The following is a 24184-nucleotide window of genomic DNA, read 5'->3' on the forward strand; positions in this document are numbered from 1 at the left end:
AGTGTTTTCTATATCTGCGTTTATCATCATTGCTGTATTTAGAATCCCTCTTCATGTTTAATGGTAAGTGGATGACTAAAAGGCGTGTATTTTGTTCAAAGAAAAGACGTTTTATGTTATGCTCTTTGCATTAAAAAAAAGTCCGGACTTCTTTGATTCCTTTTTTCAGTGTAACGTTTCTATATTATTTTTTTAGTATATGCTGAATGGAATTGCCACTATGAAAGGAAGATTCCTACCCTGTAGGGTGATAGATTCTTTTACACAAAGCCTCATTCTGTTTTTAGCTTTGGTAATATAGGAAGATCAATATCACTAAGATCACCTCTATCATGTAGCTGTCATTGTTAAATACAATGCGTACTTAGATGGCTTGACTTTACGTGTCCATTGACTGTGCTTACCATTTACAGTTCAGACAGATTGGCATTGTTGGCGGGAGGCAGCCTGCAGATCAGCGGTGTCACAGAGGAAAATGCTGGGATCTATACATGTACTGCAGACAATGGGAACCAAACAATCCATGCCCAGGCTGAACTCTTTGTGCAAGGTATACAAATGGCTGTACTGGGAAATTTTTTGCATTTTATCACTAAAGTCTGGAATATTTGTTCAAACTGGTGAAAAAGTAATGCTGCTCAGTCGCTTTCCAGGCTCCTGACAGTCTCTGGAATCAGCATTCATATAATGGTATGAGGAAAGAATGCAGACCAAAGGATAGTCACTGGTTGTAGTGGTGACCTGTTACCACCAGTTGAGCAAACACGATTTGGAATTCAATTTTTGATTGTTTTCTTTGGTATGCTACCTATAATCTTGGCTTTTTATTTTTCCTTACTTATAGGCTACTACTAAGAAAACTACTAATTCAACTTTTTTTTTTTTTGATGGTGGGTGTTAATGTTAAAATGTAAGAAACCTTTTTTCAATGGAGGGAACACAAGTTTATTAACTTTATTAAATTTACACATAACCAGCCATCCAGTCTTCCCATTATGCATTATCTCGGTAGAGTTGTCTGTGTTCTGTGTGTTACCTCGCCTGGTTTTGGCTCACAATAACTGAGCTAACTGGGAAGTGTCATAGTGTATTTTTCATTTTAATGAGCACATGAACAAATAAAAGCTGTGCTGTGATAGGTTGCCATGGGCAACAAAAAGTTGTTTTTTGTAGGCGATTTTGGGGATCTCTTCTGTTATGTCCATGTATTCTTTGTTATACCAATTAAATCATTCCGTTGCTTTTCCTGCTTTCTATACGGATGCTCATTTATTGTTGTCAACTTTCTGGAGAGGGATGTGATTCTGTGCTCCCAAAGGGCATGTCCCACTTCCTTCCAGGTGATTAGAGGGGCAGTTAGAAATAAATTGGGTCACTCCCTTCCATTTCCAACAGAGATTTTTGTTAAATAGTATATCGTGAGGATGTCCCCTATGGTGTACTACTGTACAACCATTCTCTGAAACCTTTATCACATCTAACTGGGTGGTGTGTATTTGAATAGTGTTCATCCTGTGTTTTATTGAAATCAATGTTCTGAATCATTTAACCTTTTTACTTTGAGCTACATTTAAAAGTCAGCTCCACCTTATCCAGTATTGCCCCTGTAGTTTTATTATCTAGTATGGATATTAAGTCTCCACACCTTCCACTGTTTGGCATATATGATACTATTGAATAATGATAATGGCTTCATTCATTGGCTGTATTTACTGAAATTATGCTTCCTGTGGAATTTGCTGAAAATTTGGACTCCTGGCTTCTGCAGTTATATAGTTCCATTTTTATCTGTTCCTTACTAGCATAACTAAAATTTCAACAAAATTTTATAAATCAATAATGAGTCAGTGGCTCCTGTGAGTTATCAAATGACCCCCTACCCCAACTCTGCATTGTAATCTTGTTAATTAAGTCAGCTGGGTGTTCCTGAGAAGAGTCTGGCTGCAACAACCCTTCCTCCTCTTTCCGCTTGTAAACATACACTCTGCACGTCTCCTAAACACGTCCCCTGCGCACATCATTCATACCCCTTTCTGTGCAGCAACTTCGCAGTGGGTGTGTGCAGGGGGCGGACAGGGGGAGTGTTTATCAGAGAACAGAGGGGAAGGGGGTGTTGCATCCTGACTCAGCTCAGAAACACCCATCAGACTCAGTTCACAGAATTACAATGCATAGTGGGGGCTTAATTTTATATTTCACAGGAGTCATTGACTCATTTCAAAATAATCACGTAGAGCAGGTCACTAGAGTAAATGAGGTAGGACTTATGGTTTGGGGGTCTAGATGTGCCTGAGAGGTTTACTTTAATGAAAATCTAGCATCGGCGCTGCAGCGTCACAGGCTGTTACAATGAGCAGAACATTTTTCACCCTCCCCCTGCGCTCTCTCTCCTCCCTCTGCCTGTGTAATCTAGCAGAAGCAGTAAGTTAAGGGGAGGGGAGACAGGTTTTGCTTATTGTAACAATTAGTGAAAAGACGTCACTTGGGGGCTCTGGAATATCTCACCAGAGCCCCTCAGGCTCATTGGCATAATTTAAAAGTTTTATTTTAGTAGGAGGGGGCCGTTAATAACATATAAATGAGGAAGTGTTCCTGATTTACATTAATAAAGCACATGTTCATTTAACTCAGTTTGAGGTGAACTGAAGGCTTTCAGATACACAGACACTACAGGAGAAAAAAAGCAGGAAAAAGGCAGAGAGACGCTGCTTTACTCAATAAAATATATTACAAAGTTTACTATTGCCTCTATTTAAAAAATTCTTTAAAGGATAAGTGCTTTAAATTTTAAGCCTGTATAGAGCTCAATCCTCTTATTTACAAGACTTTTGTACTACTGTAATGTACCAATTTTCTTCTTGCAGTGCCTCCTGTGTTTTATGTCAAGCCATCTAACACACATGCTCATGAATCCATGGATATTGTATTTGAGTGTGAAGTGAAAGGAAGACCCACTCCAACGGTCAAATGGGTGAAGAATGGAGATGTGGTCATCCCAAGTGACTACTTCAAAATAGTGGTAAGGGGAAAGGTGATCAGACAAGTGCAATTGTAGTCTGGGTATTATTTCAATACAAATTTTATGTAACGTTTAGTTCTCCCTGATACTCAATGTACTCCTGTATCTTAGTGGGCTAGATTGTCAATAATCTTCTGTCAGATTTGATAAATCCCCCACTTTTTAAAGCTCATCTGCTTTGTAATGTATTGAAGGGTTTCAGCCTGATTTTGGAGAACTAAAAGTGACTGGTGGAGAAATGTGGAATGTTTTAATAGAACTAAAAATGTATCATGCTCTTGGGTAAAGGTGCACTACTCTTCTCCCTTGTTCAGGACGATCATAATCTTCAGGTTCTTGGTCTTGTGCGCTCAGATGAAGGATTTTATCAGTGCATAGCAGAGAATGAGGTTGGCAATGTGCAGGCAGCAGCTCAGCTTATTATCGTAGAACCCGGTAAGATGTGCAATAAGTGTCCCTTTTCATTGTCCTGCATCCTTCCTAGTCACATATTATTGGTGGTTCCTTTTATCACAGTATTTCCATGGTTAATAATGGAGGGTGTGCTGTTGGCATACTTTATAAACGGAATGAACAGTTTAGCTTTTATAAACGATTTGACCTTTTGTTCTTTAGTTTGAGAACGGCCCTTCCCTTGTAGTCCCACCTGCAGGATATTGTTTTATTGACCCTTATTTATGATGTCGCCCACCTAGTCTCTTCCTGACTGTTTTTTCCAATGCCCCCTGCATAGCATCCTCTACTTCATGCGTCATGTAGCCTGCAGCTTTGTGTGTCATGGAAAGAACCCTATGGCTTTCTGACATTGAGGTTATGATACTGTGTCACAACAATTTATTAATCCAAAGAAAATATATAGGTTGTTTAGGAAGGTTGCTCATCATAAATATCAACAAGTATGCCTTGCTGTACACCACCTTCAGATTTTTTATTCTACATATTAAAGTTCTTATATTTTGCATGTATTGTTATGTGAATGCCAATGATACAGCCCTACCTGCTTTTAACAAATAAAAATTTTAACTTATGTGTATTGGAACTAAAGGAAAAATGTAGAGTTCGTTACACACTTTTTGCAGCCGGGAATTTCTGCTATAATGAACATGATTATTGGCCTTATTGAAGTATTTTTTGGAATTTTCAGGGCTGTATCATTTTAAAGTGTACTGTAAAGCAAGTTAACCCATTGACATCAAGAACCCTGCAGTGTGGCTGCGCATTGCTGGCCTCTTGGATAGTTAGTGGGATACATTTGCATTTTGCATGTTTGTGGGCTCCAGTGCCTGCCAGAAGTGACATTGTATAAAGTCTGAGGGGGGGGGGGTCAAAGTTATTATTACAGCCTAAAAGAAAGGCAGTTTGACTCCTTCTAGGTTACCTTGTCCTTCTGATTGGCATGTAGCCCATGTCTGCATGGAGGCTGTGCTTGGTTTGTTTTGTTTATTTTCTGTTCTTGTTTTTCGCTGTGTCTGTGTGCCCGTGCTTGTCCTCTTCCCCTCCCGTTCCCAATTCAACCATGTCAAGGTGTTACCATCCCAACCTCTCCTGCCCCCTCACTGACCCGTGCCACTGCTCACCATGTAGCTGCCACACCAGGAGGTCCCCTTCCTTCATCCCCGCGGGATGTTGTGGCCTCTTTGGTGTCGACGCGCTTCATCAAGCTGACGTGGCGTGTGCCTGCCGATGCTCATGGAGAAAATCTTACCTACCAAGTATATTACAGCAAAGAAGGACTAAACAGGTGAGTCTTTTAGTTTTAAAACTAACATATTCTGTAGATGATGCCTTATTCAATTCCATCTTAAAATATAAGTTGTCTTTATAAATATGGATTGTTTGATTTTGATTGAATTTACAGCATATAGACATTCACGTGTAATATAGATGTAATGTAATACAATATATTGAAACCATCTACAGGTTTCCTTATGTTTTAACTGTGTACTGTAAATACACTCCAACACTCACAGAAGTGCATAGTATGGCAGTGCTGTAGGAAGACACTAAGAAAGCTTGGTTAATTGTTTTAAATTATTATTACAGCCGATTATTTTATTGTATTACTAGGTTTATGATGTTTTCCTTTTCTATATTTTGTTATTAAGGGAGCGCGTAGAGAACACCAGCCGACGAGGAGAATTACAGGTCACCATCCAGAACCTGCTACCAGAAACGGTTTATTACTTCCGTGTTGTAGCTCATAATAATTATGGAGCAGGTGAAAGTTCACCCCCTCTCAAGGTGGAGACGCAACCTGAGGGTAAGAAAGTTTTGTAGTCGTTTTAAGGTTAAAGGAGTGTTCCCGGTATATGACTGTCTGATACAAAAAAACATAATACTATAAATACATGAATATAACAAAACTCAATGTCATAAGTCACAAAAAGATCACAGAATGATCTAACAGACTGCCCTGCTCTTTTGCCTTCACTGCACATTACCTCACTGAGATGATGTTTCACCAAGACACTGGCCATACTGGATGCACTGCAACCAGCCAACCACAGCCAAACCTAGTGATGATCACATGACCTGCCCTGGCAGCTGGAGGACATGTGATGTGGACATGTGACCAGCAGTCATCTTCTGTCCTGTGTCTTCTTCGCTTGGAGAAAATCAACTGACTTAATTTTTAATTGTTTATTATAATAATAATATAGTCTATGTCAGCAGCATTTTTCTGCTAAGGGAAGCAAATAACATCTAAATACTTATTCTTATAATTGTTTTTCAGTTCAAGTTCCTGGTCCAGCCCCCAATCTTAGAGCTATTGCTATGTCCCCTACTTCTGTTGGTGTCAGCTGGGAAACGCCACTTTCTGGAAATGGAGAAATTCAAAACTATAAACTTTACTATATGGAGAAAGGAGCAGGCAATGAGCAGGTAAGCAAAACTACAAATTAACCAACTCTAACTCAACTCTAAGTATATTTATAAATATTCACAATATTGTTTTGTACAATATAAAGATATATGCCTCCTCTAAAAGGTTCACCATCACTGCCCTAGAGGCCTTAAATCTCTTTAAGTACCGTATATACTCGTGTATAAGCCGAGTTTTTCATCACAAAAAATGTGCTGAAAAACGTCCCCTCGGCTTATACACGAGTCTATAACAAAAAAAAAATTACCCACTTAAAAAAAAATAAACTTAAATACTCACCCTCCGATGTCAGCGCGGCTCCCCGATGTCGGCGCGACTTACCGATGTCCCCAATGTCAGCGCGGCCCGTCTTCTTTCTTCTCCGCGGCTCTTCTTCTTTCTTCTATCTTCCGTCATGGACGCGGCCATGTCTTCTTAGTGGCCGCGCATACTATGACGTCAGCAGCGGCCGCGTCATAGAATGCGCCTGCTAGAAGAAGAGATGGCCGCGTCCATGCCGGAAGAGAGAAGAGGAGCCGCGGAGAAGAAAGAAGACGGGACGCGCTGACATCGAGGACATCGGTAAGTCGCGCCGACATCGGGGAGCCGCGCTGACATCGGAGGGTGAGTATATAAGTTTATTTTGTTAAGGGCCGTGGGGGCAGACTGGCTGTATACTACTAGGGGCTTCTGTATACTACTGTGGGCTTCTGTATACTACTGTGGGCTGCTGTATACTACTGTGGGCTGCTGTATACTACTAGGGGCTGCTGTATACTACATGGGGGCTGCTGTATACTACATGGGGGCTGGCAGGCTGTATACTACATGGGGGCTGGCAGGCTGTATACTACATGGGGGCTGGCAGGCTGTATACTACATGGGGGCTGGCAGGCTGTATACTACATGGGGGCTGGCAGGCTGTATACTACATGGGGGCTGGCAGGCTGTATACTACTGGGGGCTGGCAGGCTGTATACTACTGGGGGCTGGCAGGCTGTATACTACTGGGGGCTGCCAGGCTGTATACTACTGGGGGCTGCCAGGCTGTATACTACTTGGGGGGTTTGACCAATGCATTTCCCACCCTCGGCTTAATACTCGAGTCAGTAGTTTTCCCAGTTTTTGGTGGTAAAATTAGGGGTCTCGGCTTATACTCGGGTCGGCTTATACTCGAGTATATACGGTATATCCTTAAATTCCTGTTTCCTGTTACTCTCTTGTGCCATACTCTAGAGTGTTTGTTTATCTTTGAAAAAAGATTTGGAAATAGAAATCATAAAACTCAAAAAATCTAAATATTTATAGGTTTCGTTGCCTTTTATGCCTCCATTTGTATGCTTTATTTTTAAATGTTTTATTAGTTGTACCCTCTTTATCATTCTGTATTCTATTTGCAGGATTTGGATGTGGCAGGGCTTTCTTATACAGTCAATGGGCTGAAGAAATACACAGAGTATACGTTCCGAGTAGTAGCAATTAATAAACATGGGCCCGGAGTATCAACACAGGACGTTATAGCCAGGACCCTTTCAGATGGTATGTTTCCAGTTTGTGATTTGGACAACAGATTCTTAGAATTGACATTACAGCACCTTCATTTTTAATGAATGTTTTTTTTTCTCATTACAGTGCCTAGTGCTGCACCACAAAACCTAACCCTGGAGGTGCGCAGTTCACAGGTACAGTATATTTAATAAGCTTTGTCATGAGCTTTGACTCTCTAATTCCTTAGATACTGTGTCATGCAGTGTCTTGCTATTCCTGTCTGAATAATCCTCACTTTTCCTGCTGTGTTTTTGTATTTTTCCTGTAAAAATGCTGCTTCTCTACTGTATGCTTTAAGGTCTTGCCCATGTTTTAGCTTGTATCAGAAATAATAGTTGAATTATACTAGTTCAGTCAGTGTCCCCTTGTGGTAAAGACTCCAGATTTATGATTATATATTCAAACACCTGGTATAGGATTGCGAGGGCTAATATTTAGAAGCGTACCCAGTACAAGTAGGTACTATAAGTGATATTGCCTGTTGAAGGGAAGCCATTTGTCACCTGCTGTACTATTATGCCTATTGCTTTAGAACAGCATAGCCACTAGAGTAAAGTTGATGAGAACTGATCACTTTACTTAAATATAGTATATATTTTATATATTAATAAGTGTTTGTTCTGCCCTATAAAGAGAGATAAATTGATATTTTATATATATAAATAATATATTTATATTTATTTATTTATACATATGTGTGTCACTTTACCTTTACAGAGTATTTTGATACAGTGGCAACCTCCTCCTGCAGGAAGCCAGAACGGTCAGATTGTAGGGTATAAACTGCGGTACCGCAAGACTGCAAGAAAGATTGAAACAAATGAGATCCTAATTGATACCCAGCTGTCACAGCTTGTCAGTGGTAAGTGGCACATCTATTAGCATATATGAGCATTTTTTGTTTTATTTCTGGTCTTTAATGACACATTTCTCTCTAGGGCTTGACCGCGACACTGAATATAGCTTCCGAGTTGTGGCCATGACTGTGAATGGGAGTGGACCAGCTACTGACTGGTTATCTGCAGAGACTTTTGAAAATGATCTTGATGGTAAGGTCTTGATGCTTCTAAAATAAAAATGTTTTATATTTCTTCACTTTTGTAATGGACGTTTGGGAAGCTGTTGTCTCGCCCTCATCCTAAAATAACCTTAACCTCTTCGTGACTGAGGGTTATTGATTCCTGAATGGTCAATATTTGCTGTTCTGTTATGAACTTTTTTCTATCACTATATCTTTGGAAAAGCTTTACATACGAAAACAATTTTTACTTTTTTTTTCCCATGACTTGTGAGACTTGATAGAATAGTTTTATTACTTCTGTTATTTTTTCTTTATACAGTTAAAGCCGATAAATGACTACAAATTGGAAAAATTAAAATTTTTCTTTTCACAAGTAGTAAAACTGAATAAATGTTTACCAAAATATGCTCTAAATATGTACAGCATCATTCCATCACCTTTTCCCCAAGTTCAGCTACAAATGCAGAGGCTGCATGTACTTTTTGCATTCAGCAAACTGTATACTAAGTCTTTCCTGCAGCTGTTTCTATATTCTGCCTTTAGCTGACCGGCTGGAGGGGGGGAAATTTCGAACGCCTATATCTCCTGCACTATGGCACCTAAAAACATAATTCTGGTATCATATTAAACAGAAAGACTTTTTTTATTAAAAGAACCCTTTTAATATGATATAAATATTGTATATGGATGCTTTACAGAACCGGTGATATCCACCCTTAATTACAGTCGAGTATAGAAAACAGTATATAAAGATCTAAATTTTTGGAGTGGATATCTCCATATAAGCATACATACACAATTTCTTATATCATATTAAAGGGGAGATTTTACTGTTTAATATGACAACTAGATCTTGTTTCTAGTTGCTAGTGGTGCAGGAAATATAGGCATTTGAAATGTGCCCCCCTCCAGCCCGTCAGGTGAAGGCAGAATGTAGAAGGAGCTGCAGGAAAGAATTAGTTTACAGTTTGCAGAATTGCAGAAGTACATGCATCCTCTGCATCTGTAGCGGAACAGGGTTCAGGAGCTCTATGCCTTTCAAGTTGCTCACTGTCAAAAGGTTTATAAATGTCCTTTCTGCACTGGGTATGTGCAGATAATACATATATACAGTCATATAATATAGAGACAGGTTATTGACATACAGCCAACTTTTACCCCTTTCACGAACAGTCACCAGTTTCATAGTGTTTTCCAGCTAGGATCTTGCTGTGCTTTTTCACTTTATTTCCTTTGTGCTACTTTCGATATGTGTGTGGCTATTCCTATTGTTTTGAGCTTGTTCTCATATTTTAAAATTGTTTATACAGAATCCCGTGTTCCTGATGTGCCAAGTTCTCTTCACGTGCGTCCATTAGTGACAAGTATTGTTGTAAGCTGGACACCCCCAGAAAATCAGCACCAAGTAGTTGTCCGCGGATATGCCATTGGTTATGGTCTTGGGAGCCCACATGCACAGACAGTTCGTGTTGACCATAAGCAGCGTTACTACACCATTGAAAACTTGGGTAAGTACTTTTTTACTTGTCCTACATTAACATTTAACGTACATTTTATGGTTCCCATACATATCCGGTTCAACAGTTGAGGTAATTGGGATACCCTCATATTTGGCTTATATACCAGGAACAAAATGGTAAGACAATTGATGCCTCTGTTCCCAAAAGCTTCCACCAAGGCTCCATATACATTTGGTGGTTTCCTGTCGCTCTCATTATTATGTGTGTTTTATAATATATATATATATATTAACAGGAATTTTTTTTGTAATTAACTCTATTGTAGTTTCTGTACATATCATTTAATATCACAACACTGCCCTCTAATGGCCTCAGTGTGCACAGCACCCTAAGCGTCTACATTTCACTTATTTGCAGAATAACAAAATAACACATTCTCTAATTTACTGTTATTAACAAAAATAAAGAATTTCACAGCTATAATTCCAACCTGTCTCTATCAGTCCTGGTGTACACAATTTCAGTTGCCCCTAGACACGACCCAGTAACTTTTGACTTGGGGTCAGACCGCCTTCTTGGATTAGACCATGCAGATGAGATTTCTGTCTGTCTATGCTGTGTGGCTGCAGCCACGCCCCCTGCCCTGAGCTCAGAGAAACTCACTGATTCACATCCTACACATGGCGAGCAGAGAGAGAGACTGCAAACTACAAGCTACAAGGAGATAGGTGATCCGGTTGAAGGGAGAGGCCAGCACATGTCTGTGAGACGTAGCAGAGCTCACAGTGTGACAGTGTTATGGTCTATCAGCCTCTGTGTAATCATCTCATGCATCTCTGATCTGTCTCATCTCTCTTTCTATGTGTCAGTACAATGTCAGAAGCCATATGAAAGTGCATATACACATGTACCCTGATAAGCTAACCACATTGTCACACCACAAAACTAGATAAGTCATAAGGAGTCTGCTTAGAGAGGCCCCGCCTACACCCTGGGATTTTGCACTGAGCAGCCGAGGGAGACTTAGGAGCTAAAACGGCAATAAAACGGAGTAACAATGTAAAGTAAGGGGTTAAAATCATCTTAATTGTGTTAACATCGCTAGGGGATAGAAATAATAGAATTTTCTTTAGTGGGAAAACCCCTTTTAAAGTGTAACTCCAAAGTTACCTGGTCAAAAATAGTTTTAGCACAGCTGGAGAGGGCCTTTGACAACATATCCAACGATACCTTCTTCCTAGTCCAAGATCCATCCAAGTATATTTATCATGGCTTTTTGTAAGATTATTTTCTGATGAAGTGGGCAGGCACTTCCTGGTTGTGACATCAGCTAAGGGCACTGAGGCCTGAGCAGCCTCCCTCCCTTCCCATAATGCTGAGCTCTTCTCTCATTATTGCTAGCATTCCAGCACAGCAGTAGCTTTCATCTACTACTACTACTGCTTAGGACCTGTGGGGTGAGGGAGCCCCCATCAAAACTTTGCTATAGGGCCCACTCATTCCTAGTTTAGCCTCTGGATGGAAGCAGTTTGAAAAGCAGATTTATGGATGATATTTTGTGCACACTAGATGATTAAACTGAGCAGGGGAGGAGGTGGGCATAAGAGCAGAATGTACAAAGAACAGACATGAGGGAGCTGCTTCCTGTAATCATTGAGCAGAGGAGGAGCTCACTCCAAAGCCCCACCTCCTCTCTCCACGTACTGTCCTTGGCAACCAAAATGCTTAGCAGAAGGTTGAGAGTGAGGGAAAGAGGATTAGCAGAGCAACACCTGCAATAAAGTAATGAATGTTTATTGCAAAAATGTTAGTTTTCAGCTATTGAAGCTATAGAAAAAACTTAATATACTTTACAGTTACGCTTTAAATATGTTTAATGTTAAATATAACATTTACTTATTTCTATACAAACAGACTATGTAATTAATAGAATCTTAAAGTGTTGGTAGATTCTCCAGTCCTCTCTAAATGCAATCAGCTTTAATGGATCACTGCCTATGACTGTTATTTTAAAGGATCATGCCACCAATTTGTAAAAGTATTAATATTTATATTATATTATGGTCATGTACATTACATTAAGATGAGAACAAATGCAAGTACAAAATACCCAAAACCACAGTGACCTGGAAGTGGTTTTTATGGGAAGGTAGATGGACACAAGATAAGGGAGCATAGCAGTGCAGTTTATTGTGCTTTTTAGGCACTGTTAAACAGATAGGGTTTTTTAAGGTTACGTTTGGAAGTTGGGGGACAGTCTGACACATTTTGGTACAGCATTTAGAGTATGGGGGGATGCACAGGAGAAGTCCTGGAGATGTTTGTGAGAAGAGCGCTTGGTAATAGAGTGAAGTAAAAGGCCTTGTGAAGATCAGAGATTAAGTGTGTGATGGTATTGGCTGATATTAGGTAGATATAGATAAATGGTGTAGACAGGTTGTGGACAGCTTTGTGGTTAGAATTTATTGGAATTCATCTACCATCAAAATGAAGCATGATAAGCCAGTGACACTTTCTCATAGATCCAGGCACTGTGTCTATGTTAATATTCTAATATTTGTTATACATGGCCTGCTAAATCTGCACAATTACTTCCCACAGTACGTGGAATTCCACAGCAGTTGTAATTATGGATCATTTTTACCTTTAAATGTTTATAATCTGACTTACTCCTGCCCTTTTTTATTTGTGCAGAGCCCAGCTCACATTATGTAATCTCTCTAAAGGCCTTTAACAATGTGGGAGAAGGAATACCTTTATATGAAAGCGCTGTCACCCGCCAGCACACAGGTAACACCATTTCATAAATTGTCATTGTTGGTCGCTCTGTCTATAATATTAACATTAGCAGATTTGATCCATGTTGCCTTTTTTGTCTAATGTTGATGAAGATTGTATTTCTTATACTAACAATATCTTCTCTATTTTTCTCCTTCCTTGATATTTCCTCCTTTTACATCTGTTTTTATATATCTTACTTTGTGTTTTCGCTGAATCTTAATTTGTTCATACCATTTTTTTTCATTTGCTTGTTTTTCCTACATTTGCTTGCATTTATTTATTATATTGCTTTATTCATCTTTATTTTACTACGCTGTGCTTGGCAAAAATTTTTTTGCTACATTTTTGCGACCTAGACACTTCTGAAGTTGATGTTTATGTTGTTCATGCCCCATACACCCCAGTTCCAGAGCCTACCCCTATGTTGCCCCCTGTGGGGGTCCAAGCTGCTATCCTCAGCAGCGACACAGTGCGCCTTACCTGGGCTGACAACTCCCTGCCTAAGAACCAGAAAATCACAGATGCCAGATACTACACAGCAAGGTGGAAAACTAATATTCCTGCAAATACAAAATACAAGGTGAGTATTTGGTCACTGTGAATTATTCTATGCTACAAATACACGTTGTAAATTGTAAAGTTTACTTGAAATGTTCTTTTTTTTCCAACTTTCTCTTAGATGGCTAACAGTACCACACTAGGTTACCTGGTCACTGGTTTAAAGCCAAATACACTTTATGAATTTTCTGTTATGGTAACTAAAGGCCGACGGTCAAGTACATGGAGCATGACCGCTCATGGCACTACTTTTGAGTCGGGTACGTCATCAGTCCTTAGGGTTCTTTTTCTTATTTTGAGCCTTGAGCACAAGATCATCTTTATCTTCCAATTTTCTTCCAGTGCCATCTTCTCCTCCTAAGGATGTGACTGTGGTAAGCAAAGAAGGGAAACCACGTACCATAATTGTCAACTGGCAGCCACCATCTGAAGCCAATGGTAAAATTACAGGTGAGGTGTCGTTGTCTTTTTCAGGCTAAACATTTCTGCTTTTATTTGGGAAGAGCAATTTTTTAGCAAAGTATTGTAAGTTTATCTAAAACATTCAGAAATCATGCGGACCACCACCTGATTTCTGTTATGCTCCCTGCAGGTTACATTATATATTACAGCACGGATGTTCAAGCAGAGCTTCATGACTGGGTGATAGAGCCAGTTGTTGGAAATCGATTGACACACCAAATACAAGAACTGACGCTGGACACCCCTTACTACTTTAAGATCCAGGCTCGAAACTCAAAAGGAATGGGCCCCATGTCTGAGGCTGTTGCATTTCGCACTCCAAAAGGTGAGCAAAGCTTTTTGCAAAGTATTTTAAGTTTTCCTATAGAGAATTGATTTCGGGCTAAGTTTAAAACAAGGTCAAGTTCACACCACTATTAATTGGGGTAAGTAAATAATGCTAATAAATGTTACAAGGCTTGCGGCCAGTGAGGTAGTGTTTAACAAGGTCATGTTACATCAGACACACTTTAACTGAATATCATTGTTGAAATTCTATATAAAAAAATCTTACCATGCTTACCATACATTAGATATTTGAAGATTATTTTTGTATACTATCCAGAAATGTCTTGTTAACCTATTCTTACAATTCCAACTTGTTTCTATTAATGCCTTCCTATGGCAGAATCCACACCCTACATGCCTAACAATCAAGGTAATAACTTGTGACTTAGGAACTAGAACATCGTTTCTTATCTTTGTTGTATAATATTATTGTCATAAATATAAACCCTTATTTGAAGACCCCTGTTGCTTTGTCCCGTGAATTCTTAAGATCATTACAGTGTAACTCATCCTCCCTCCCTCCCCCCGCCCACATACACATTTCCACAGACCACCTACTAATGTCATAACGCGGCAATATATCAATGTCTTCCTTGATGCATCACCGTTCAGATTTATCTTATAGAGGTCTTTCTTTCAGCATCAGGTGTAACTGGAAAAGGAAGCCGCACACCAGATATGGGAGTAAATGGCCCCCCACCTGGAGGTATGAGTCTGTTGTTTTCTGTTTTACCAACCTGAAATTAAATACCAATCTGTACAAATAAGTCATTGTTTACTTCTAATCTGGAACTTTTGCAGGCAGTAATAGTCCTCATGGCAGTCCCACCTCCCTGGATCAGAACACGCTGCTCACAATTATTGTATCTCTTGGAGTTATTACAGTCTTGGTGGCTGTAGTCATTGCAGCAATCTGCTCTCGTCGCTCCAGCTCCCATCATAAAAAGTGAGTTATCTTATGTCGTTTCCTACACTGGTTTCTAAATATCTCCATTTTCAGTCATTGAATCATTTTTTATCTTCTCAGAGATGCTTATTTCTCACATTTGTTGAAAATATAGTTTCTTAAATCTTTTATCTATTCCTATTACCTTTAATTTTAAGGAAAAGAGCTGCATGTAAATCCGTTAATGGGTCCCATAAGTACAAGGGTAACTCCAAGGATGTAAAGCCTCCTGATCTCTGGATCCATCATGAGAGACTGGAGTTGAAACCAGTTGATAAATCTCCAGAGACTAACCCAATGCTAACAGACAGCACCCTGCCTCGCTCACCACAAGATCTCACTCCTGGAGACAGCACCACAGAAGGAAGCATTCACCAGCACAGCAATTCATACCGAGGTGATAACAATTTAGCTACAAAAGAGTGATGCTGGGGCAGTTGTATCAAAAATGTTTTAAAGTTAGAAAGTCATATACTACAACAGATTTAACAAAGGGTCTTAAGCTGAAGATAAATCTGGCTTAGTTTAAAAGACCGTTTTGTTGTAAGTTGTGCCTCCTATTAATTGGCTTTGTTTACAATAAAAAATATGCCAGAATATGTTGCCCTTTTAGTTCAATTTGGGACATGTTCCAGTTATGCTAAGGCCCCTTTAGGCCTGAAACCCAAAAGAGAGTGATGCAACTAACTTGCATCAAACTTGCACCTTCTGCTTTCCGAAACACTTGCCCCTCCACCTCTCCAGCCAAACATGTGCAAAAAGGCTTATAGTTTCCAATCAGAAGGTGCTACAAAAGGGTGGAGGGGCTATGCAGCTATACAATGAAGAGGTCCAATCCACCTACAATCCTGGTAAATAAAGGGAATTTTCACAGTCCTATTGCTCCTGACAATACACACAAAAGGTATAGATCTAGAGATCTCCAGGGCTTTTACCTAACACTATCTGCAGCTTTATATAGTGTAGACTACTGACAGATTCCTTTTTAAGTAAAAACTAGAATGTTCTTTAAATGCTTTTTTTCTAATTAATGGCATCTCTTTATAGGCCTAGAATCTGAGGATTCTGTGTCTTCACTTGCTGGACGTCGAGGAATGAGACCTAAAATAATGATGCCGTTTGACTCTCAACCCCCACAACGTGAGTACTTGAAAATGTTTTAGCAGTTCAGTACGCGATGCTAACACCGCATCAACATCTGTAGATGTTCAGTTTATACAGATCTAGAGCTACTAGGAACTGTTTCTCAAGGACATTGAATTCATGGTTTAATTTGGTAAAACTTTCTATGTTAAGCTTCTATTGTGCATCTTCTGCTATTGGGGAGCATAATGGTAGGTAAATACTGATGGCTTACCAAAACCTACCATTTTCAATCAGTTCCCATATCCACTTCCTTCATGCTTCAATTATTATGATGCGTTGCTGTGCTGGGAACCTTTACCAACTGCAAGCCTTCCATTCACCAAGTGTTTGGCTTCTGAAACTTTTAAGAGATCTGAACCTGGGCCAAAGTTGTGTTATTTTAATGTGTATCTGGTGCTGAATGAGTTCCATCATAATCATCTCTTAAATTCAGCCATTTGCAAACCCTTCCATTCACTATTTGGTTTCATTATTTCTTATAACTCTTATTTGTTTCTCATTTATCCACTTAGCCCTGTTAATTTTTTATCACTAGTTTCTATGCATCACTTTAACTTGTCCATCTCGCTCTTTCACTGCGTTTTGCAAGCATTTACCATTCTGTCTTTGTTTCAGCGGTTGTCAGTGCCCATCCCATCCATTCCATCGATAATTCTCATTTCCGTTCTGTACCTGGGTTCATGCTGCACGTGCTGGGTGGTGCTCCTCAGGCTGCAGGTGAGAAGATAAAATAGAATGAAAACGGGGGAAGAATAAATTCAATGTGACCACATAACAATTGGGGAGATTTATCAAAGTGTGGCATATTAGACTAGTGAAGAGTATGATCTCTTTTCATTGTGTCCGATACTTGAGGATAAATGTGGCATAGTTTGAGAATGTCGAGTTGTACTTTGCACCATCTGTTAGCCTAGTTACTGTAGAAAATTGTGACACAGCGACTTAATTTTTTGGGGGAGATTTGATAAAGTGTTGGTGCAGTCACCAGTGCAGAGTCTGACCCACAGTCTTATTCTGCACCAGATTAATCATGCTGTTCAGAACTGTGGAGTTGGAATTTAGAACAGCTATTAATTAGTTGGTTTAGTTTATGTCAGAAATTTGCTTGCAGACTGAATTTTCTGGCTCTCGGGCTAGGCCACACCCCCTTTTCATACGAGTCTGAAAACTGAAAATGGTCTAAAACCCTCAATAAATGTGGCAAACGGCATTTCAGTCAGAAATTTATCCAGTATTCTGGCATAGACAGATTGATAAATCTTCCCCATTGGCGTTTTACAGACCACACCCCCATAGTAGTGGTATTATAAAAAGTTTAAAAAAAAAACACCTAAATTGCATTGTGACACATTTCTTAAGGTTAAGTAGATTGATAAAACTTAGTCTTTACACAGCAGAGATGTGGGAATTGGTCCAAATCACAGTATAATCTTTATTAACCGATAACAAAAGTTTGTAAACGCATTTGTAAAGCACATCAGGATGTGCAACAGATAACAAAACCAGACCTGTAAGAAATGACAGAAAACAAATAAATAGCAAATACTCTTATTACACATTCCCTTTAATTTTTAATTTTTTTTTTAAAGATTTTAACCATATTTCCCTTTTTTTTTTCTTACTACTTTCACAAGAATGTGTGCTAACTCCAAGCCGTAAACAGGGGAAAAAAAAATAAAGCATGCTTTATTTTTTTTCGTGTGGTGGTACGGTACGTGTCACACGTGCTCACCGTACTGCGGCAGGGTGCCATAGGCTTCTATGGGGACTGATATTGGTCCTTCACACGTTGGCATTTTCAAGCTCTACTCTTGAGTGATAGCTCCTGCTCAGTGCCGGCGGTCAGAGCACTGAAGGGGCTATTGTGCATGCGCAGAGCACGAAGAAGCCAGTTGGGAGAAAGAGCACACCCGAGGACATGGAAGGATGTGTGGACAGCAGAGGCTGGTGGGGGGTTGAGTAACCTTTGTTCCCACAGCCCAGATAGGCTACTCCATGCCCCAGTAACCTGTGGCAAAATTTAGCGTATTAGTTAAAGTTTAGATCAGGAAGTGTTATAGTTTTAGGGAAATATAGTTTAGGGGTTAGGGTTTTAGTAGGAACCTACCTTTGGATCTCCAAGAACCACATGTTTTGATGCAATTTTGAAATCTGTGGCAAAAATGACTTTTTATTCATGTGCACATGATGTGGAGGGTATTTTTTATAAGCAAGTGGGCATGATTTAACATAAGAGGCACTAATAGCATGGATATATCATATCCTTCCTGAGGATACTAATGGTTAAAGTGTTCTTTTAAAACTTTCTGTTATTAATACTTAACAATTATAAAAATATTTAAATATAAATGTCTTAACATTTTAGTTGTTATGATAAAAATTTTTATATTGGTTGAGTAATGCATCTCTTATGTCTGTATAGAATCTGTTCGTCATACTCCTAGCTGTGATACAGTAGTAGCTGCATCATCATCATCACAGACTGGACCTGAAGACCCAGATCCCCCAGGAGCAAGTTTTCTCCCTGGTTCCATGGATGAGGATTCTGGTCCTGGGATTCCTACCGCACATATAAGACCATCTCATCCCTTGAAGAGCTTTGCGGTGCCGGCTGTTCCAGCACCAGCCCCTGGCTCTGCCTATGAACCTTTGCCAAGCTCACCTCTTTTGGCACAGCAAGGTAAATTATACTGGTTAATAATAATATGAATAAATGGAAATCTAATAATTCTTAAGTTTTGTGTGATTGGTTTAATATATTTGTTTTCTCAGCTCCCTCTGCACTCTCCGTTAAAACTGCATCTCTTGGGACCCTGGGAAGAGTTCGTCCTCCACTTCCAGTTACGGTGCCCAGTGCCCCTGAACCACTAGAGACCAGCAGGATGCTTGAGGGCTCAGAATGTGTACGTGTATTCCCTCTACACAATCTTCTAGTTAAATAGACTCAATTTTGTACCAGATGGTACAAATGGTTTGGTTGGTTACTGCTTTTACTAGCGCATTTCTATATGTGGGTTTAGGGCACAGGCACACAACTGCACTTTCACACATCATACATGCATTCTTAACCTCATAAGGGGATATGCACATGTTTTTTTCTTTTGTAAATAGATAAATAATAAAAATAAGCTGTGATTATGTGTTAAATGTACTTACAGTGGACAACCATACAGAGAAAATTGACAGCCACTAAAAAGCCATAAAGAGGGGTTAGACATACAGTGGGGAAAAAAAGCATTTAATCAGCCACCAATAAAGTTATGAAAGATGAGGGGCCTGTAATTGACATAATGAGAGACAAAATGTGAAAACAAATCCATAAAATGTCTGATTTTTAAAGCATTTATTTGCAAATCATGGTGGAAAATAAGTATTTGGTCACTCAGAAACAAGCAAGACTTTTGGCTCTCACTGACCTGTAAGTTCTTTCTTTAAGAGTCTCATGTGTCCTCCACCATTACCTGTAGTAATGGCTCCTGTATAAGAGGCACCTTTCCACAACCTCAAACAGTCACACTCCAAACTCCTCTATGGTGAAGACAAAGGAGCTGTCAAAGGACAACAGAAACAAAAGGTTCAGGATGGGAAGACTAAATCTGCAATAGGCAGCAGCTTGGTGTAAAGAAATCACCTGTGGGAGCAATAATTAGAAAATTGAAGACCTACAAGACCACAAATAATCTCCCTTGTTCAGGGGCTCCGTGCAAGATCTTACCCCCCTGGGGTCAAAATGATCACAAGGACCACACAGGACCTAGTGAATGACCTGCAGAAAGCTAGGACCAAAGTAACAAAAGCCAGTAACACACTACACTGCCAGGGACTTCTGGCAGTGCCAGACTTGCCCCTCTGCATATGCCAGTACATATCCGGGCCCATCTGAATTTTGCTAGAGAGTGTTTGGATGTTCCAGAAGAGTATTGGGAGAATGTTATATGTTCAGTTGAAACCAAAGTAGAACTGTTTGGTAGAAACACAAATCGTCATTTCTGCAGGAGATAAAACGCTGAGTTTCATCCAGAGAACACCAGACCTACTGTGAACCATGGTGGGGGGGGGGGGGGGGCAGCATGATGCTTTTAGGGCTGTTTCTCTGCAAAGGGGCCAACTGATTTGTGTACATGAAAGAATAATTTGTGAGATGCATCGTGAGAATTTGAGAGCAAACTTCCTTCCATCAGCAAAGACATTGAAGAACGTGACTGGGTCTTTCAGCATTACAAAATCCCACCGACCACCAGGTCAATAAAGGAGAGTCTGTGTTAGAATCATTTCAAGGTCCTGGAGTGGCCTAGCCAGTCTCCAGATCTTAACCCCATAGAAAACCTTTAGAGGGAGTTGAAAGTCTGTGTTACTCAGCGACAGCCCCAAAACATCACTGGTCTGGAGGAGATCTGGATGGAGGAATGGGCCAACATACCAGCAACAGTGTGTGCCAACCTTGTGAAGACTTACAGAAAACGTTTGACTGACAAAGGGTATATCACAGACTATTGAGGTTAACTGTTATTGACCAAATACTTATTTACCACCAACTTGCAAATAAATTCTTAAACCCCTTACCGCTGCATGATGTATCTGTAGAACACGCGCCTGCTGCGGGTGCTTGGAGAGGGCTAACGGGCTGAGCCCCCTCCATAGCCACTTACTGGTAACACCTGCAATCGGGGAGTGGTAATCCGTTGCTATGACAGCCTTGGGTCACACAAAGACCCCGAGGCTGTGTCTTTTTGCATAATGTTTTACAATGTGCGATTTGCACATTTTAATGTATGATGTATAAAATCCCCATATACTTGCCATACTCTAGTATGGCATTATATGGTAGGATCAATCAGACAACCTAGGGTTAAAATACCCTACCTGGTTTGAAAAATAGTAAATAAAAAAATTTGAAAAAAAACCCCTAAAAATTCAAATTCCCCCTTTCCCTAGAACTGATATAGGTATTGCTGCATCTCAAAATTTCTGATCTATCACAATATTATAACGTTTTATTAAATAGCAGTAAATAGCGCCCAAAGTAAAAAAATGCCACTTTTTCGCCATTTTGAAAAATATTAAAAATTCTATATAAAGTGATTAAAAGGGCTGTACAGCCCTTTAAAATGGTAGCATTGCAAACATCATCAAAAGTCGGAAAAAATGACACCACATACAGCTCAGTACACTGAAGTATGAAATGGTTATAAGTGCCAGAAGATGGCAAAATGAATGCATTTTTTTTGTACAGTTTTTAATTTTTGTAAATGTATGAAAACATTATAAAACCTATATAGATTTGGTATCCCCATGATCACTCCGACCCAAAGAATAAAGAAAACATGTTATTTGGGGCGCACACTGGAAGCCTTAAAATCCAAGCCAACAAGAAAATGGTGCAAATGCGGTTTTTCACTGATTTCACGGCATTTGGATTTTTTCCCGCTTACCAGTACATGACATGGAATATAAAATACAGTCACTATGAAGTGTAATTTTTTACGCAGAAAACAAGCCCTAACACAGCTCTTTACATAGAAAAATAAAAAAGGTATAGATGGGGAGTGAAAAATGCAAAAACAAAAAGGACACAATTGGTGGATAACTAAATACTTTTTTTCCTCACTGTGAAATATACCATCAATTATGGGATGGGTGTAAATTACAAAAGTTTGATCCTTGTAGATCCAGATGGTTTACAGTGAAGCAAAAACAAATTTTTAACTCAAGGCTTTATTTTATTTTAGAGCTATGAACCAGACGAGTTAAGCAAAGAGATGGCACACCTTGAAGGCCTGATGAAGGATCTGAATGCCATAACCACAGCATGAAAGAACACATCCCCACCACAGAGGCAACCTTTACACTGTATGGACAAAGGCAGTTCAGCCCTTCTGGGGCTTTTGTGCCACACCCAAATGTACAGACAAGAAGCAAGTGGGTAGCCCAGACTGTTTCTGATGTGGCAACCACCAAGGGCTGAGGCCACGTGTTCTGTACCTTATTTCCTCTGATTTATAAGATTTTTGGGGGGTTTATATGAAACAAAAGAGAAATTTTATGTAGTCCATGGAGGAATATTATGTATTGCCATTGCTTTTGTTCTTTTTACCGCTGATGGGTCATCACCCTGTTGCTGTGGCTCAGTGTTACGCCCCACGTTGTGGCCAGCAGGAATGCAAAAGGACGGTTGTTTTTTGTGCAGTGTTTCTAGGCTGCAAAGCACATCAGTTGGCAGCAACTCCCCCTCCAGCCTCTGTGAGACTTAAAACAGTGTTACTCCCCCCACCATTCCTAAATTTTGGCTAGATGTTTTCCACATCTCTTTCCATTTCTAAGGCTTGTTACCTAATGAGATAACTGTATTGGACTGCTGCAGCTACGTGGGAGATCCGGATTTGTGCAGCAATTGTGAGCTGAAAAGACGGAACAGTTTCCTCATGTGATAGCATGGAGAAGCCCTGTGTCATACATATTAGTGGCTACAAGAAGAGGGAAGAAGAAGCCTTCTTTTTACAAAGCTGTTTTCAGCACTTTCACATATCAAACTATTTTTCATCTTGTGTGACTTCCTTGTGTTGTAAATGAAATTTACCATCCCCACACATCCTTCTGTATATTGTCCTATCCTCCACTACACCCAGTCTTTTCTGTACAGAAAATTCGTTATTTTTTTTTATTGCTTTCTCTGTAGTGGTTAGAATGTATCTTTTTATTGTGACTTTTTTTTATAACATCATGATTATTATTTGGTATTGGATTTCAATACACTTTTTTATTCAATCAAATTGATTTTCTTGGTCTTGTATGTTCCTCGACACAGCCAACCTTCATAGACTTCTATTTAACTAGCCAGGGTTCTTGTACATGCTCCTTTTATTAAAGGAAATCAACCACTCAAAAACAAAAAACTCACCTCAGCTCCTCTTCATCTTGATCCCGGCACTGTCCGTTGCTACTCTTGACACGCCGGAATCACTTAGAAAAGAAAGTTAGAATTAGCAGCACGGATCGTGCAGACAAGATGTTGGCCCCCCCTGGTTGCTAATTATAAACCCCCTTAACTCATGCCTCTCGTGTGACTTCACCTCCCTCTCCCATGCTCCCAGCATAGGTGAGGGAAGTGTGAGGTTGCATAGTTATCACATTACGGGCACATTAGGAGATCTTGTCCCTGCGCTCCACGCTGCTAATTATAAGTTTTTTTTCTAGGTTATTCAGTGTGTCAAGACTAGAGCCAGGATCAAGATGAAGAGGTTTTTTATTTGTTGTTTTTTAATTGGTTGATTTTCTTTAATGGCCATTAAAATAGCGTACTAGCAGCATCTATTTTTTCTCCACTGCAAATAACAGAACTGTTATGGAAGGTAACTTTCTGTATATTGAAATCTGTGGGCAGTAGAAGACCATCTGTGGTACCTTTCTGTTATGCTTTCCTTAAAGGACTGTACCAGAACTCCCCATGCAAGTGTGAAGTGTTTATACGTATCTTGCTAGGTGAGGAGAACACTTCCAGTCACAGCATCTCCTTGAACTTTGGGTTCCTCCTGGTTTTCTTATCATTGTGGCCAGTACTCTATGAGAAATAAGCTACACAATGATTGTAGGCTTGGTAGTGTAAAGGAATAGGCTGCTGGCTACTGTAGGAACCACCTTGCATGCTAATTGAGCAGCCACTTAGTTTTAAATGGTAACGTATACATTTATCTTATACTTTGCCATACAATAGGAGCAACTTTATATCAATGCTCCTTCCCTCCCCTCACCATTTCGCTATACCTGGCACATATTTCATTCAGGTAACAGAGCAGTTCTCCGGATTTACTATATTAAATATTAATTAATGTAGTAAATCCTATTACTGTAAGAACTGTTACAATGTTGCCTATACAGTTTGTCTGGCAGACAGGGAGTCATTGAATAATCTCTCTGTATGATACGGGGAGCATGGGAGTGGTGTAAGGAAGTGACCCGCCTTGTCCCCTCTCCTCTGAAGCATGTAGCGTTGCAGCTGGATTGCCGGCCCTGATCTGTGTGCTGCCCATTACCCACTGTGAGTCCAGTAAGCTGA

General features: G+C 39.8%; 1 protein-coding gene across 12 annotated transcripts in view; it reads left to right on the forward strand.

The window, feature by feature from the left end:
- NEO1 (neogenin 1) overlaps positions 1-22901 on the forward strand; it is a 92575-nt gene extending 69674 nt beyond the window's left edge. Inside the window, exons 5-29 of one of the 12 annotated variants that reach the window (XM_072147813.1) lie at positions 414-550; positions 2865-3019; positions 3334-3454; positions 4544-4760; positions 5125-5279; positions 5754-5902; positions 7283-7421; positions 7515-7564; positions 8148-8292; positions 8369-8479; positions 9762-9959; positions 12606-12701; positions 13049-13272; positions 13372-13510; positions 13593-13700; positions 13843-14037; positions 14380-14409; positions 14680-14745; positions 14841-14985; positions 15144-15382; positions 16033-16125; positions 16747-16848; positions 18554-18811; positions 18904-19034; positions 21861-22901. In XM_072147813.1, coding sequence (XP_072003914.1) covers positions 414-550; positions 2865-3019; positions 3334-3454; positions 4544-4760; positions 5125-5279; positions 5754-5902; positions 7283-7421; positions 7515-7564; positions 8148-8292; positions 8369-8479; positions 9762-9959; positions 12606-12701; positions 13049-13272; positions 13372-13510; positions 13593-13700; positions 13843-14037; positions 14380-14409; positions 14680-14745; positions 14841-14985; positions 15144-15382; positions 16033-16125; positions 16747-16848; positions 18554-18811; positions 18904-19034; positions 21861-21944 — 3487 coding nt within the window. In that variant the 3' untranslated portion in view covers positions 21945-22901. The remainder of the gene's footprint in view (positions 1-413; positions 551-2864; positions 3020-3333; positions 3455-4543; positions 4761-5124; positions 5280-5753; positions 5903-7282; positions 7422-7514; positions 7565-8147; positions 8293-8368; positions 8480-9761; positions 9960-12605; positions 12702-13048; positions 13273-13371; positions 13511-13592; positions 13701-13842; positions 14038-14379; positions 14410-14679; positions 14746-14840; positions 14986-15143; positions 15383-16032; positions 16126-16746; positions 16849-18553; positions 18812-18903; positions 19035-21860) is intronic. The other 11 variants (XM_072147814.1, XM_072147817.1, XM_072147819.1 and 8 more) reach the window with 11 other exon arrangements.
- Positions 22902-24184: the final 1283 nt, after the last annotated feature.

The sequence above is a fragment of the Engystomops pustulosus genome, chromosome 4 (assembly GCF_040894005.1).
Source record: "Engystomops pustulosus chromosome 4, aEngPut4.maternal, whole genome shotgun sequence".
Lineage (NCBI taxonomy): Eukaryota > Metazoa > Chordata > Amphibia > Anura > Leptodactylidae > Engystomops > Engystomops pustulosus.